The sequence below is a fragment of the Heptranchias perlo genome, unplaced genomic scaffold, assembly GCF_035084215.1.
Source record: "Heptranchias perlo isolate sHepPer1 unplaced genomic scaffold, sHepPer1.hap1 HAP1_SCAFFOLD_928, whole genome shotgun sequence".
Lineage (NCBI taxonomy): Eukaryota > Metazoa > Chordata > Chondrichthyes > Hexanchiformes > Hexanchidae > Heptranchias > Heptranchias perlo.
The window spans coordinates 22991-39317 of record NW_027139969.1 but is presented as its reverse complement, the minus strand read 5'-3'; the positions used below and the strand labels follow the sequence as shown (position 1 = coordinate 39317).

The following is a 16327-nucleotide window of genomic DNA, read 5'->3' as shown; positions in this document are numbered from 1 at the left end:
GAGAGAGAGAGCGCGGCCCCGAGAGAGGGGGGAGAGAGAGCGCGGCCCCGAGAGAGGGGGGAGAGAGAGAGCGAGCGCGGCCCCGAGAGAGGGGGGAGAGAGAGAGCGCGGCCCCGAGAGAGGGGGGAGAGAGAGAGAGCGCGGCCCCGCGAGAGGGGGGGGAGAGCGAGAGCGCGGCCCCGAGAGAGGGGGGGAGAGCGAGAGCGCGGCCCCGCGAGAGAGGGGGGGAGAGCGAGAGCGCGGCCCCGAGAGAGGGGGGGAGAGCGAAGAGCGCGGCCCCGCGAGAGAGGGGGGGAGAGAGCGCGGCCCCGCGAGAGAGGGGGGGGAGAGAGCGCGGCCCCGAGAGAGGGGGGAGAGCGACAGCGCGGCCCCGAGAGAGGGGGAGAGAGAGAGAGCGCGGCCCCGAGAGAGGGGGGAGAGCGAGAGCGCGGCCCCGAGAGAGGGGGGAGAGCGCGGCCCCGATAGTGAGACCAGAGCGCGCTTCCCTGTTACTGTGCGCGCCCCCGGTGCCGAGCGCGCCTCCAACAGTGCGCGCCCCCTATCACTGAGCGCGTCCCCAATCACCGTGCGCGCCCCCGCCATGGGCTCCTCCAAGAAGCACCGCGAGCGCGAGCGGGGCCCGGACGAGGCCGCGCGCCACAAGAAACACAAACACAAGGAGCGGAAACAGCGGGCGGGGAGTCGGGAGAGGGAGAGCCGCCGGCAGAGGGACCGCGACCGCCGGGCTCAGGCTCAGGCTCAGACCGAGCCCGAGCGCCGGGTCAAGAGAGAGAAGGCCGAGGAGTCTGGTGAGAAACGGGGGAGAGGGGGATTATAGGGAGGGAATATAGGGGGGGGGGAGAGGGGGGGAATATAGGGGGGGGGGAGAGGGGGGAATATAGGGGGGGGGGATTATAGGGAGGGGAGAGGGGGGAATATAGGGGGGGGGAGAGGGGAATATGGGGGGGGGGGAGACGGGATTATAGGGGGGCGAGAGGGGGGAATATAGGGGGGGGTAGGTGTGTACCTATAGAGTGCTGGGAGGGGGGGGGTAGGTGTGTACCTATAGAGTGCTGGAGGGGGGGGGGTAGGTGTGTACCTATAGAGTGCTGGGAGGGGGGGGGGGTGGGGGTAGGTGTGTACCTATAGAGTGCTGGGAGGGGGGGGGGTAGGTGTGTACCTATAGAGCGCTGGGAAGGGGCGGGGGGGGGTAGGTGTGTACCTATAGAGTGCTGGGAGGGGGGGGGGTAGGTGTGTACCTATAGAGCGCTGGGAGGGGGGGGGGGGGTAGGTGTGTACCTATAGAGCGCTGGGAAGGGGCGGGGGGGGTCGGTGTGTACCTATAGAGCGCTGGGAGGGGGGGGGGGTAGGTGTGTACCTATAGAGCGCTGGGAGGGGGGGGGGTAGGTGTGTACCTATAGAGTGCTGGGAGGGGGGGGGGGGTAGGTGTGTACCTATAGAGTGCTGGGAGGGGGGGGGTAGGTGTGTACCTATAGAGTGCTGGGAGGGGGGGGGGGGGTAGGTGTGTCCCTATAGAGTGCTGGGAGGGGGGGGGGGTCGGTGTGTACCTATAGAGTGCTGGGAGGGGGGGGTAGGTGTGTACCTATAGAGTGCTGGGAGGGGGGGGTAGGTGTGTACCTATAGAGTGCTGGGAGGGGGGGGTAGGTGTGTACCTATAGAGTGCTGGGAGGGGGGGGTAGGTGTGTACCTATAGAGTGCTGGGAGGGGGGGGGGTAGGTGTGTACCTATAGAGTGCTGGGAGGGGGGGGGGGTAGGTGTGTACCTATAGAGCGCTGGGAGGGGGGGGGTAGGTGTGTACCTATGGAGTGCTGGGAGGGGGGGGGTAGGTGTGTACCTATGGAGTGCTGGGAGGGGGGGGGGTAGGTGTGTACCTATAGAGTGCTGGAGGGGGGGGGGGGGGTAGGTGTGTACCTATAGAGTGCTGGGAGGGGGGGGGTAGGTGTGTACCTATAGAGTGCTGGGAGGGGGGGGGGGTAGGTGTGTACCTATAGAGCGCTGGGAGGGGGGGGTAGGTGTGTACCTATAGAGCGCTGGGAGGGGGGGGGGGGGTCGGTGTGTACCTATAGAGTGCTGGGAGGGGGGGGGGGGGTAGGTGTGTACCTATAGAGTGCTGGGAGGGGGGGGGTAGGTGTGTACCTATAGAGTGCTGGGAGGGGGGGGGGGGTAGGTGTGTACCTATAGAGTGCTGGGAGGGGGGGGGGTAGGTGTGTACCTATAGAGTGCTGGGAGGGGGGGGGTAGGTGTGTACCTATAGAGCGCTGGGAGGGGGGGGGTAGGTGTGTACCTATAGAGCGCTGGGAGTGGGGGGGGGTAGGTGTGTACCTATAGAGCGCTGGGAGGGGGGGGGGTAGGTGTGTACCTCTCGAGCGCTGGGAGGGGGCGGGGGGTAGGTGTGTACCTCTCGAGCGCTGGGAGGGGGCGGGTGGTAGGTGTGTACCCGTTGAGCGCTGGGAGGGGGCGGGGGGTAGGTGTGTACCCGTGGAGCGCTGGGAGGGGGCGGGGGGTAGGTGTGTACCCGTGGAGCGCTGGGAGGGGGCGGGGGGTAGGTGTGTACCTATAGAGTGCTGGGAGGGGGCGGGGGGGTAGGTGTGTACCTATAGAGTGCTGGGAGGGGGGGGTAGGTGTGTACCCGTGGAGCGCTGGGAGGGGGCGGGGGGGTAGGTGTGTACCTCTCGAGCGCTGGGAGGGGGCGGGGGGTAGGTGTGTACCTCTCGAGCGCTGGGAGGGGGCGGGTGGTAGGTGTGTACCCGTGGAGCGCTGGGAGGGGGCGGGGGGTAGGTGTGTACCCGTGGAGCGCTGGGAGGGGGCGGGGGGGTAGGTGTGTATCTGTGGAGCGCTGGGAGGGGGCGGGGGGTAGGTGTGTACCCGTGGAGCGCTGGGAGGGGGCGGGGGGTAGGTGTGTACCCGTGGAGCGCTGGGAGGGGGCGGGGGGTAGGTGTGTACCCGTGGAGCGCTGGGAGGGGGCGGGGGGGTAGGTGTGTACCCGTGGAGCGCTGGGAGGGGGTAGTTGTTTTGCTTTCCTTGAATAGTATTTTACCTTGTCTTTTTTTTTCTCTCTACCGTTAGCTCCTGGACCAAAATCCGCCGCTGGCGATGCCTCACTGACCATCGAAGAAACAAAGTGAGTGAATAAATGCCCCTGACTTTCCTCCTGCTCTGAATCTACATCGGCCCAATTGGTCCATGCTCCACACGAGCCTCCTCCCTCATCTCACCCTATCTGCAGAACCTCCCGTGCTTCCTCGCTCAGAGCAGTCACTGATTTCCGATCTAACTGTTGTCTTGTGTTTCTCTGCAGCAAACTGCGGGCCAAGCTCGGCCTGAAACCTCTGGAAGTACATGAAGCAAAAAAGAGTGAGTCAAACTTTGATATCGCTGTGTGTTTTCTTTTTAAAGCCAGACTATGAACTGTAGGGCCAAGATTCCTAAGCTCAGAACATCGGTACGGGTGGAAAGGAAGGTCTGGGAGAGGGTGCGGAGGAGATTTATCAGAACGGTCCCAGGGATGAGCGACTTCAGTTATGCGGAGACTGGAGAATCTGGGATTGTTCTCCTTAGAACAGAGACGGTTAAGGAGAGATTTAATCGAGGGGCTCAAAATCATGACGGGTTTTGATAGAGTAAATAAGGAGAAACTTTCCAGTGGCAGAAGAGTCAGTAACCAGAGGGCACAGATTTAAAATAATTGGCAAAAGAACCAGAGGGGGAGATGAGGAGAATTTTTTTTACGCAGCGAGTTGTTCTGATCTGGAATTCGCTGCCTGAAAGGGCGATGGAAGCAGATTCAATAATAACTTTCAAAAGGGAATCGGATAAATACTTGAAAAGGCAAAGATGTGCAGGGCTAATGGGGGAAGAGTGGGATTAATTGGATAGCTCTTTCAAAGAGCCAGCACAGGCACGAAGGGCCGAATGGCCTCCTTCTGTGCTGTATGATTCTAAAGAGAATGAAGGCCAAATAGATGGAGGAGTAATGATGAGACACCAAGGTTGGGTTTAAAATCCTTCTGGGGAACACCAAGGGAGGACTGTTGTTTGACGGGTCTGAGAACCTGAGAGAGAATGAGGTGAAGTTGGAGGTGATGTAATGGCTCTTTATTTTAAGATGACACGAGTGTCTTTATTTCTAAATTAATATCGGCTGGGGTGGCAGCTTTTGGTGTCTTTTTCTTTGGTTTAATTTGACACTTCTGTGGCTCGGTGGGTCTCTCTCTCTTGCCTCTGAGTCAGAAGGTCGTGGGTTCGAGCCCCCGCTCCAGAGACTTGAGCCCGTAATCCAGGCCGACACTCCCCACTGCCAGTACCGAGGGAGCGCCGCACTGTCGGAGGTGCCGTCTTTCGGATGAGACGTTAAACCGAGGCCCCGTCTGCCCCACTCAGGTGGATGTAAAAGATCCTACGGCCGCTATTTCGAGGAAGAGCAGGGGGGAGTTCTCCCCGATGTCCTCGACAAATATTTATCCCTCAACCGACATCACTAAAAAACAGAAGATCTGGGTCATTATCACATTGCTGTTTGTGGGATCTTGCTGGGCACAAATTGGCTGCTGCGTTTCTCCACATTACAACAGTGACTACACTTCAAAAAGTACCTCATTGGCTGTAAAACGCTTTGGGACGTCCTGAGGTGGTGAAAGGCGCTACATAAATGCAAGTCTCCTTTTTTCTCTGTTGCTGCCGCACCCGACAATCTCTCTGTCTCCTTTCACAGCCGAGGCTGGGACTAAAGAGGACCCAGTGCTGGTCCCAGCCGTTAACCCCATCGCCTCAAAGCACCAGGAGGACATTCGGGTGAAGCTCGCGGCCCTGAAGGAGAAACGCCTCCTCAACCAGAAACTAGGGTAGGTTGGACCTGGCTTTGAATTCCCTGTCGGGCCCAGGTGCTGGTGGGATGTGGCAAGCTGCTGTGAACATCGATAGAACACTGGGAGGGGGGAGGAGTGGGGGGGGGGGGGGGGGAGAGGAGAGAGGGGGGAGGGAGAGGGGAGAGAGAACAATAAATGTCTCTATCACGGGTACACAGGTAGTAGTGAACGTAATAAATTGGTGCAACATGTACACACTACCTCTAGTGACAGGTAGTAGTGAGCATACAGATTGGTGCAGTCATGACGAGACCCAAGGTTTATCAATACCAGAATATTTCATAGAATTGTAGCAATTTCAGCTCAAAAAGGGGAAGGCGGCTGTTGGGTTCGTGCTGCCTGTGCCAGTGCGAGCTCCCCACGGGCACTGTGTGCTGTAATCCTGCTTCCCCGCTCTTTACCCCACACCCTTCAATATTTTGTGATTGGTGGGGACAGGTCTGTCCCTGTATAACACGGGGGTACAGCACTGGTGGGGACAGGTCTGTCGCTGTATAACACTGGGGTACAGTACTGGTGGGGACAGGTCTGTCACTGTATAACACTGGGGTACAGTACTGGTGGGGGACAGGTCTGTCCCTGTATAACACGGGGGTACAGTACTGGTGGGGACAGGTCTGTCACTGTATAACACTGGGGTACAGTACTGGTGGGGACAGGTCTGTCACTGTATAACACTGGGGTACAGTACTGGTGGGGACAGGTCTGTCACTGTATAACACGGGGGTACAGTACTGGTGGGGACAGGTCTGTCACTGTATAACACTGGGGTACAGTACTGGTGGGGACAGGTCTGTCCCTGTATAACACTGGGGTACAGTACTGGTGGGGACAGGTCTGTCACTGTATAACGCTGGGGTACAGTACTGGTGGGGACAGGTCTGTCCCTGTATAACACTGGGGTACAGTACTGGTGGGACAGGTCTGTCCCTGTATAACACTGGGGTACAGTACTGGTGGGGACAGGTCTGTCACTGTATAACACGGGGGTACAGTACTGGTGGGGACAGGTCTGTCACTGTATAACACGGGGGTACAGTACTGGTGGGGACGGGTCTGTCACTGTATAACACTGGGGTACAGTACTGGTGGGGACAGGTCTGTCCCTGTATAACGCTGGGGAACAGTACTGGTGGGGACAGGTCTGTCCCTGTATAACACTGGGGTACAGTACTGGTGGGGACAGGTCTGTCCCTGTATAACACTGGGGTACAGTACTGGTGGGGACAGGTCTGTCACTGTATAACACGGGGGTACAGTACTGGTGGGGACAGGTCTGTCACTGTATAACACGGGGGTACAGTACTGGTGGGGACAGGTCTGTCACTGTATAACACGGGGGTACAGTACTGGTGGGGACAGGTCTGTCACTGTATAACACGGGGGTTCATTACTGGTGGGGACAGGTCTGTCACTGTATAATGCTGGGGTACAGTACTGGTGGGGACAGGTCTGTCACTGTGGGGTTGAAGCAATCAGCGGGACTGGATTGGAAGGATCAGGACAGTGGAGTATGTTGTGTTGGACGTTTTATTTCCTTTAGCCCCAATATGACAGCGCTGTGACCTCTGAACTGGCCGTTGGGTTCTGCATGGCCATCGGTCTAGGGATAACTGTCGGGCTGGTTCTGTCTCGCAGCCAAGTTACGATGTGTGACGTTCTCTCTCTCTCTCTCTCTCTCTCTCTCTGTGTGCGTGCAGGAAAGTGAAATCTCTCGGAGACGATGACGCCTGGCTGGATGATGCCGTGGCCTGGGTGGAGAAGAGCAGGAAACTGCAGAAGGAGAAGGAGATGGCAGAGAAGAGGGTGAGTGTTGGCGATGGGCAGCAGGCTTCAACCTCCTTCACGCCACCCGCATTTCTCGGGAGTTTGCCCCCACCCCCCCTTCGTGAAGATGCTGACATTTAGCTGGGGTGTGGGGCCCAGAGGCACCTTGGCCAAGGGGATGGGGCCTGAGCCCTTTCCTGCTCTGTGTGGGGGGCTCGGTACCACCCGAGGCACTGAATAGTGCAATTATTTGCAGTGCCTTTAATGGAATGGAACAAGTTTTCTCAAATTCTTTTGCACCGAGCGGTTGTGATCTCTGCATGTTTCTTTCCAGGCAAAACTTCTCGAGGAAATGGACGAAGAGTTTGGTGTCAGCAATCTGATTGAAGAGGAATTACGGACCAAGAAACAGGTGGGATCTCGGAGTCTGGGGCGGTCTGAGGGTTGGCAGTGGGCCTGGATCAGCATCGCTCGACAAACACCATAAACAGGGGCATGAACTCTGGGGGAGCAGAAGTTGTGGAGGGAGTTTTACTCTGTATCTAACCCTGTACCTGCCCTGGGAGTGTTTGACGGGACAGTGTAGAGGGAGCTTTACTCTGTATCTAACCCTGTACCTGCCCTGGGAGTGTTTGATGGGACAGTGTAGAGGGAGCTTTACTCTGTATCTAACCCTGTACCTGCCCTGGGAGTGTTTGACGGGACAGTGTAGAGGGAGCTTTACTCTGTATCTAACCCTGTACCTGCCCTGGGAGTGTTTGATGGGACAGTGTAGAGGGAGCTTTACTCTGTATCTAACCCTGTACCTGCCCTGGGAGTGTTTGATGGGACAGTGTAGAGGGAGCTTTACTCTGTATCTAACCCTGTACTTGCCCTGGGAGTGTTTGTGGCAGTGTACGGAGGGGTTCCAGTGGCTGCCCACCTGCCTGGGAAGCCTCCCAGTGGCACACTCTGAAATTCCTTCTTCTGTAGAGGGAGTATTTGGAGGTGTTGACGAGGGTATAACACTGGTGGATACAGACTCTCATTGGGAGTTTTAAGGGATTAATTAAAGTATTTGTTTAGTTAGGATTCCAGATATTCCTGTGTCCACACCCTGCACTTACACTAAATCCCACCCTTATTCCGATGCTGAAACTACATCAGTTTTTAAAAAATAAATTATTATTTGCTGGTAAGGCCGGCATTTATTGCCCATCCCTAATTGCCCTGAGAAGATGGTGATGTAACTGAGTGTCTTGAGGGGCCACTTCAGAGGGCAATTAAGGGTCAGCCATGTTGTGGGGACTGGAGCCCAGACCGGGTAAGGACGGCAGGTTTCCTTCCCTAAAGGACGTTGGGTTTTTATGACAATCGACAGCTTCGTGGTTACTTTTGCAGGTACCAGCTTTTTAAAAATCTGAATTGAAACTCACGGTGGGATTTGAACTCGCGTGCTCTGTTTTGCTGGCCCAGGCCTCTGGGTTACAAGTCTAGTAACATAACCACTACACCACTGTATCCTCCTTGTTTTTTATCGTCTATATTTCTGCCGGCAGAATGAGAATGTGGAACTCACTAACACAAGGAGTAGTTGAGGCAAATAGTGCAGATGGATTTAAAGGGGAAGCTCGATAAACACATGAGGGAGAAAGGAATAGAAGGATATGCTGATAGGGTGAGATGAAGTAGGGAGGAAGGAGGCTCTTGTGGAGCATAAACACTGGTGGGTTGCTGCAGTGTGTACCATCCACAGGATGCACTGCAGCAACTCGCCAAGGCTTCTTCGACAGCACCTCCCAAACCCGCGACCTCTACCACCTAGAAGGACAATGGCAGCAGGCACATGGGAACATCACCTGCACGTTCCCCTCCAAGTCACACACCATCCCGACTTGGAAATATATCGGCCGTTCCTTCATCGTCGCTGGGTCAAAATCCTGGAACTCCCTTCCTCGCAACACTGTGGGAGAACCTTCACCACACGGACTGCAGCGGTTCAAGAAGGCGGCTCACCACCACCTTCTCAAGGGCAATTAGGGATGGGTAATAAATGCCAGTGATGCCCACATCCCATGAACGAATAAAAAAAAATAGACCAGATGGGCCGAATGGCCTGTTTCTGTGCTGTACGTTCTTTGCAAGTCCATGGACACCTGGCTTGGAAGGAAAGCAGCCCCTGTATAAAAGGGCTTACACTAATGGTAGAGAGGGGTGAGTGATAGTAATGGGTTCCTTCTCTCTCTCTCTCTCTCTCTCTCAGTCTGCCTACACGTCTCGGGATCTGAAGGGAATGACGGTCCTGCATGAATTTGAAGCTTTCAAGGAAGGAGAGGCCGTCGTACTGACGCTGAAAGACAAAGGTAAGGGACGGAGGTGGACAGCAAGGAAATTAAAATTAAAAGCTTAAAATTCGAGCCAGGCCGTTCAGGGGCGATGTCAGGAAGCACTTCTTCACACAAAGGGGGAGTGGAAATCTGGAACTCTTTTTTCCCCCCCCCCCTCCAAAAGCTGTTGAGACTGGGGGTCAATTGGAAAACTTAAAAACTGAGATTGATGGATTTTTGTTCGGCAAGGGTGTTAAGGGTTACAGAACCAAGTAGTTAAGATACAGATCAGCTATGATCTGATTGAATGGCGGAATGAGTTCGAGGGGCCGAATGGCCTCCTCCTGTTGCTATGAAATGCCTGTGATCAGACTGCTGGGCTTTTGAGCCATTATGAGGGGTTTTGATACGTTTTTTTTTAAATTTCACCGGTGAGTTTGTAACTAGAGGGTTTATGTTTAAAATCATCACCAGAAGAATTAGGGGAGAGGGCCGGAGAATTTTTTGAAAAATAATTTAAAAGCTTGGGGGGGGGGGGTGGGAAGGGCAGGGGAACGGGAACAAGGGGAGAGCACAGACCCGATGGGGCTGGACTGGAGATGGTGCTGTGTGCCACAGAACCCTGCGCCTCACGCCCTGTTTCTCTCTCAGGGGTACTGGACGAGGCGGACGATGTCCTGGTCAACGTCAACATCCTGGACAAGGAGAGGGCGGACAAGAATGTGGAACTGAAGAAGAAGAAGCCAGACTACAAGCCCTACGAGGAGGAGAGTGTTGACGACATGGCTCTTGTAAGTCCCGAACGTGCCCCTGCAGCTGCGACCCTGGTCCCGCTCGCTCGGGACTGTGCCAGACTGCTCCTCGTACAACGGGATCGAAAGCTGCCCGCCGCCCAGGGGGCGAAGTCCTCGTCAGACAGGCACAAAGGGGTCTGCGTTCTGAGCCGGTCTCTGCTGTTAGGGCAGTGGGGAATCAGCCAGGGTTCCTGCTCCTGATCACTGCCCAATGACCCCTGGGTTAGGGAGAGGGGGGAAATCAACCAGGGTTTTAATAGAGTAAATATCAACTGTTTCCAGTGGGAGGAGGGTCGGTAACCAGAGGACACAGATTTAAGATAATTGGCAAAAGAACCAGAGGGGGGAGATGAGGAGAATGTTTTTTACGCAGCGAGTTGTTCTGATCTGGAATTCACTGCCTGAAAGGGCGGTGGAAGCAGATTCAATAATAACTTTCAAAAGGGAATAAATACTTAAATAGGAGAGTGCAGGGGTGGGGATTAATTGGATAGTTCTTTCAAAGAGCCGGCACAGGCACGATGGGCCGAAAGGCTGTGAAGATTCTGATTTCTTTTTTGTTCCAGCTCAAAACGAAATCCATCCTGTCCAAGTACGACGAGGAGATTGACGGAGAGAAGAAGAAGTCCTTCCGACTGGAGGCGGGCGGGACGGCAGACGGGTCGCGGGAGAGGGAACTGCAGCAAATCCGGGAGACACTGAGGAGCCAGGCTCAGACCCTGGTCACACCGCAGATGAAGGTGGCTTCGGAGTTCTACACGGAGGATGAGATGGTGAGGAGCTCGCTGCGGTCGTCCTGCTCTGCCCTCCTCTCTGGCCCCCCCACACCCAGGGGGGGAGCGGTTTCTATCTGGTAATATCTTTCTCTCTTTCCCCCCTCAGGTCACATTTAAGAAAACAAAGAGGAGAGTGAAGAAAATTCGAAAGAAGGAAACGGGAATGAAAGCAGACGACCTCCTCGCCCACGGACATGAGAGTACTGTCACCGACTACGGGTCCAGGTGGGTTCGACCGGCTTAATGTCCGAGCAGAGCAGCTGTCCCTGGTTTATCATCTTTATTACAGAGTGAATGCTGCTCCCACCTCCCCACCCTCACTCCCACCTCCCCACCCTCTCCCCGTATCCTCCACCTCCCCACCCTCTCCCCGTATCCTCCACCTCCCCACCCTCTCCCCGTATCCTCCACCTCCCCACCCTCTCCCCGTATCCTCCACCTCCCCACCCTCTCCCCGTATCCTCCACCTCCCCACCCTCTCCCCGTATCCTCCACCTCCCCACCCTCTCCCCGTATCCTCCACCTCCCCACCCTCTCCCCGTATCCTCCACCTCCCCACCCTCTCCCCGTATCCTCCACCTCCCCACCCTCTCCCCGTATCCTCCACCTCCCCACCCTCTCCCCGTATCCTCCACCTCCCCACCCTCTCCCCGTATCCTCCACCTCCCCACCCTCTCCCCGTATCCTCCACCTCCCCACCCTCTCCCCGTATCCTCCACCTCCCCACCCTCTCCCCGTATCCTCCACCTCCCCACCCTCTCCCCGTATCCTCCACCTCCCCACCCTCTCCCCGTATCCTCCACCTCCCCACCCTCTCCCCGTATCCTCCACCTCCCCACCCTCTCCCCGTATCCTCCACCTCCCCACCCTCTCCCCGTATCCTCCACCTCCCCACCCTCTCCCCGTATCCTCCACCTCCCCACCCTCTCCCCGTATCCTCCACCTCCCCACCCTCTCCCCGTATCCTCCACCTCCCCACCCTCTCCCCGTATCCTCCACCTCCCCACCCTCTCCCCGTATCCTCCACCTCCCCACCCTCTCCCCGTATCCTCCACCTCCCCACCCTCTCCCCGTATCCTCCACCTCCCCACCCTCTCCCCGTATCCTCCACCTCCCCACCCTCTCCCCGTATCCTCCACCTCCCCACCCTCTCCCCGTATCCTCCACCTCCCCACCCTCTCCCCGTATCCTCCACCTCCCCACCCTCTCCCCGTATCCTCCACCTCCCCACCCTCTCCCCGTATCCTCCACCTCCCCACCCTCTCCCCGTATCCTCCACCTCCCCACCCTCTCCCCGTATCCTCCACCTCCCCACCCTCTCCCCGTATCCTCCACCTCCCCACCCTCTCCCCGTATCCTCCACCTCCCCACCCTCTCCCCGTATCCTCCACCTCCCCACCCTCTCCCCGTATCCTCCACCTCCCCACCCTCTCCCCGTATCCTCCACCTCCCCACCCTCTCCCCGTATCCTCCACCTCCCCACCCTCTCCCCGTATCCTCCACCTCCCCACCCTCTCCCCGTATCCTCCACCTCCCCACCCTCTCCCCGTATCCTCCACCTCCCCACCCTCTCCCCGTATCCTCCACCTCCCCACCCTCTCCCCGTATCCTCCACCTCCCCACCCTCTCCCCGTATCCTCCACCTCCCCCACCCTCTCCCCGTATCCTCCACCTCCCCACCCTCTCCCCGTATCCTCCACCTCCCCCACCCTCTCCCCGTATCCCTCACTCCCCCACCCTCTCCCCGTATCCCTCACTCCCCCACCCTCTCCCCGTATCCCTCACTCCCCCACCCTCTCCCCGTATCCCTCACTCCCCCACCCTCTCCCCGTATCCCCCACCTCCCCACCCTCTCCCCGTATCCCCCACCTCCCCACCCTCTCCCCGTATCCCCCACCTCCCCACCCTCCCCCCGTATCCCCCACCTCCCCCCGTATCCCTCGCTGCGTGAGGTGTTTATTCTGATGTCACCTTGACAGGTCTCGTGGGCGAGGCTGGAGGTTTGATTCCAAACCAGAAGCAGAGGACAACACGGAAGAAGCAGAGAATCCTGCACCAGAGGTCCAGTCCGTGTCTGATGACATACGTGTGGAAAGCATGGACATCAGTGATGGTATGTGTGATTAGGGTTGGCATGTGTGGGGGTGCCCCTCACTTCCATAACCTTGGATTTCACTGCTGAAACCCTCATCCGAGCCTCTGTCACCTCCAGACTCGACTATTCCAACCCTCTCTTGGCCGGCCTCCCATCTTCCACCCTCTGTAAACTTCAGCGCATCCAAAACTCTGCTGCCCGTATCCTAACTCGCACCGAGCCCCGTTCACCCGTCACCCCGTGCTCGCTGACCTCCATTGACTCCCTGTCCGGTTTCGATTTTAAAATTCTCATCCTCGTGTTCAAATCCCTCCCTGGCCCTCGCCCCCCTCCCTATCTCTGTAACCTCCTCCAGCCCTACAACCCTCCGAGATCTCTGCGCTCCTCCAATTCTGGCCTCTTGCCCATCCCCCGATTTCCATCGCTCCACCATTGGCGGCCGTGCCTTCAGCTGCCTGGGCCCTAAGCTCTGGAATTCCCTCCCTAAACCTCTCCGTCTCTCCCTCCTCCTTTAAGACGCTCCTTAAAACCTCCCTCTTTGACCAAGCTTTTGGTCACCTGTCCTAATATCTCCTTATGTGGCTCGGTCTCAAATTTTTGTTTGATAATCGCTCCTGTGAAGCGCTTCGGGACGTTTTACTACGTTAAAGGCGCTATATAAATGCAGGTGGTTGTTGTATTTGCAGTGCTTGAGTAACAGGCTGTTGGTGAGTAGATCAGAGTTTAGATCCTGTCCCTTTCCTGCCCGTGTGTGCTCCAGAGCCTGACTGAAAGGTCCCAGATCCCATTCCCATTCGATGCTGCCCAAGCTGTGGATGTGGGATCTTTAACGTCCGCCCGAAAGGGCAGGCGGGGCCCTCTGTTTAACGTCTCATCCGAAAGACGGCACCTCCGACAGTGCTGCACTCTCTCAGCACTGCACCGGGGAGTGTCGGCCTGGATTATGGGGCTCACGTCTCTGGAGTGGGGGCTCGAACCCACGACCTTCTGACTCGGAGGCGAGAGAGAGAGAGAGAGACCCACTGAGTCACGACAGGACTTCAGGAGGAAGGGTGGAGAGATGGAACATTTTGTTGGGGGGCGCGGGGGGAGTCGGTGTTTCTATGTGCGTAGGGCGGGGGGTTAATGTCAGCTCCCCTCGTGTGTTTTGTGGGGTGCATCCCTGGGACGTTGGAGCCCTTTGCGGTGCAGAGGAGGGACCGGCTTGTATTTTAGTTTAGTGTGGGAGAGAGGTGCCGGGTGTGATCGGCCTGCACTGTGTCTCCATTCAGATGAAGTGGGAGCTCCTGATTCTCCAGCGGCCATCGAGGAGGACGAGGCCGAGATCGAGCTACAGAAACAGCTGGAGAAACAACGGCGGCTGCGCCAGACCCACAGGCAGTCGTCCGACAAGGTGAGGCGGAGTTAACCCCTTCAAAAAGGAGCTGCACCCACTCCTGGGGTGGGGGGGGGAGGGAGGCCTCGATTTAGGTTATTGTCCTTGAGTGGACCTATTACGGGATATTGTTATAACTGGCCCTATCTATGCACCTGGTTTGCTTCAGTGCCCACTGGGTGGTGCTTTTACCCACTGAGCAACTAAGGGAGCTTTGAGGTCAAAGATTTAATCCCCGTACCGAGTGTACCGCTCCCCACTTCCTCGAGTAGTGATCTGACACTGAGGGGCAGGTTCTCATCGGCAAATTGGGGCAGTTTCTGATCTGTGTTCCCACTGCAGTAACGCAGCTCCTGAGATTGGTGGCATATATTAACAAAGAAATGTTCTTCCTCCTCCCCTCCCCTCCCTCCCTCCCAAATATCCAGGTTATTGATATCGTGAAGAAGCTGAGGTCAGACCGTAAGGACGAGGATGAGGACGACCTGGAGAGGAAAGGAGTGATCGTCTTCAATGCCACATCAGAGTTCTGTCGGACCCTCGGAGAGATCCCGACCTACGGACTGGCCGGGAACCGGGAGGAGCAGGAAGAGCTGCTCGTGAGTTTTACTCTTACAAGGACCGTCGTCGGTGGGGTGGGGGAGACACTTTATATCCCCCACCCCCCCCCCCCCCTGCCCGGGTCACTTCCGCCTCTCCGTTTCTCTCTCCCTTTTTATAACCCGACCATCTCGAACTCCTCTTAACCTTCCTCCTCTGGCTCGGCCCCTCCGTTCCTTTCCCTCCCCCCTGTGAAGGGCATTGGGATGTTAAAGGTGACCCAGAAATGTGCTGTTTATACAACTGTGGATCCATAGATCTGGGCGTCGCTGGCGAGGCCGGCATTAATTGCCCCCCCTGCCGGTCGCTGGCGAGGCCGGCATTAATTGCCCCCCCTGCCGGTCGCTGGCGAGGCCGGCATTAATTGCCCCCCTGCCGGTCGCTGGCGAGGCCGGCATTAATTGCCCCCCCTGCCGGTCGCTGGCGAGGCCGGCATTAATTGCCCCCCCTGCCGGTCGCTGGCGAGGCCGGCATTAATTGCCCCCCCTGCCGGTCGCTGGCGAGGCCGGCATTAATTGCCCCCCCTGCCGGTCGCTGGCGAGGCCGGCATTAATTGCCCCCCCTGCCGGTCGCTGGCGAGGCCGGCATTAATTGCCCCCCCTGCCGGTCGCTGGCGAGGCCGGCATTAATTGCCCCCCCTGCCGGTCGCTGGCGAGGCCGGCATTAATTGCCCCCCCCCTGCCGGTCGCTGGCGAGGCCGGCATTAATTGCCCCCCCTGCCGGTCGCTGGCGAGGCCGGCATTAATTGCCCCCCCTGCCGGTCGCTGGCGAGGCCGGCATTAATTGCCCCCCCTGCCGGTCGCTGGCGAGGCCGGCATTAATTGCCCCCCCTGCCGGTCGCTGGCGAGGCCGGCATTAATTGCCCCCCCCTGCCGGTCGCTGGCGAGGCCGGCATTAATTGCCCCCCCTGCCGGTCGCTGGCGAGGCCGGCATTAATTGCCCCCCCTGCCGGTCGCTGGCGAGGCCGGCATTAATTGCCCCCCCTGCCGGTCGCTGGCGAGGCCGGCATTAATTGCCCCCCCTGCCGGTCGCTGGCGAGGCCGGCATTAATTGCCCCCCCTGCCGGTCGCTGGCGAGGCCGGCATTAATTGCCCCCCCTGCCGGTCGCTGGCGAGGCCGGCATTAATTGCCCCCCCTGCCGGTCGCTGGCGAGGCCGGCATTAATTGCCCCCCCTGCCGGTCGCTGGCGAGGCCGGCATTAATTGCCCCCCCTGCCGGTCGCTGGCGAGGCCGGCATTAATTGCCCCCCCTGCCGGTCGCTGGCGAGGCCGGCATTAATTGCCCCCCCTGCCGGTCGCTGGCGAGGCCGGCATTAATTGCCCCCCCTGCCGGTCGCTGGCGAGGCCGGCATTAATTGCCCCCCCTGCCGGTCGCTGGCGAGGCCGGCATTAATTGCCCCCCCTGCCGGTCGCTGGCGAGGCCGGCATTAATTGCCCCCCCTGCCGGTCGCTGGCGAGGCCGGCATTAATTGCCCCCCCTGCCGGTCGCTGGCGAGGCCGGCATTAATTGCCCCCCCTGCCGGTCGCTGGCGAGGCCGGCATTAATTGCCCCCCCCTGCCGGTCGCTGGCGAGGCCGGCATTAATTGCCCCCCCTGCCGGTCGCTGGCGAGGCCGGCATTAATTGCCCCCCCTGCCGGTCGCTGGCGAGGCCGGCATTAATTGCCCCCCCTGCCGGTCGCTGGCGAGGCCGGCATTAATTGCCCCCCCTGCCGGTCGCTGGCGAGGCCGGCATTAATTGCCCCCCCTGCC

General features: G+C 58.3%; 1 protein-coding gene across 1 annotated transcript in view; it reads left to right on the top strand.

Moving 5' to 3' along the window:
* Window positions 1-361: 361 nt before the first annotated feature.
* sart1 (spliceosome associated factor 1, recruiter of U4/U6.U5 tri-snRNP) overlaps window positions 362-16327 on the top strand; it is a 22631-nt gene continuing 6665 nt past the window's right edge. Inside the window, exons 1-13 of the mRNA XM_067981799.1 lie at window positions 362-788; window positions 3067-3121; window positions 3299-3354; window positions 4712-4841; window positions 6566-6671; window positions 6967-7044; window positions 8875-8974; window positions 9590-9729; window positions 10299-10505; window positions 10615-10733; window positions 12488-12621; window positions 13875-13996; window positions 14407-14577. Coding sequence (XP_067837900.1) covers window positions 581-788; window positions 3067-3121; window positions 3299-3354; window positions 4712-4841; window positions 6566-6671; window positions 6967-7044; window positions 8875-8974; window positions 9590-9729; window positions 10299-10505; window positions 10615-10733; window positions 12488-12621; window positions 13875-13996; window positions 14407-14577 — 1626 coding nt within the window. The 5' untranslated portion in view covers window positions 362-580. The remainder of the gene's footprint in view (window positions 789-3066; window positions 3122-3298; window positions 3355-4711; window positions 4842-6565; window positions 6672-6966; window positions 7045-8874; window positions 8975-9589; window positions 9730-10298; window positions 10506-10614; window positions 10734-12487; window positions 12622-13874; window positions 13997-14406; window positions 14578-16327) is intronic.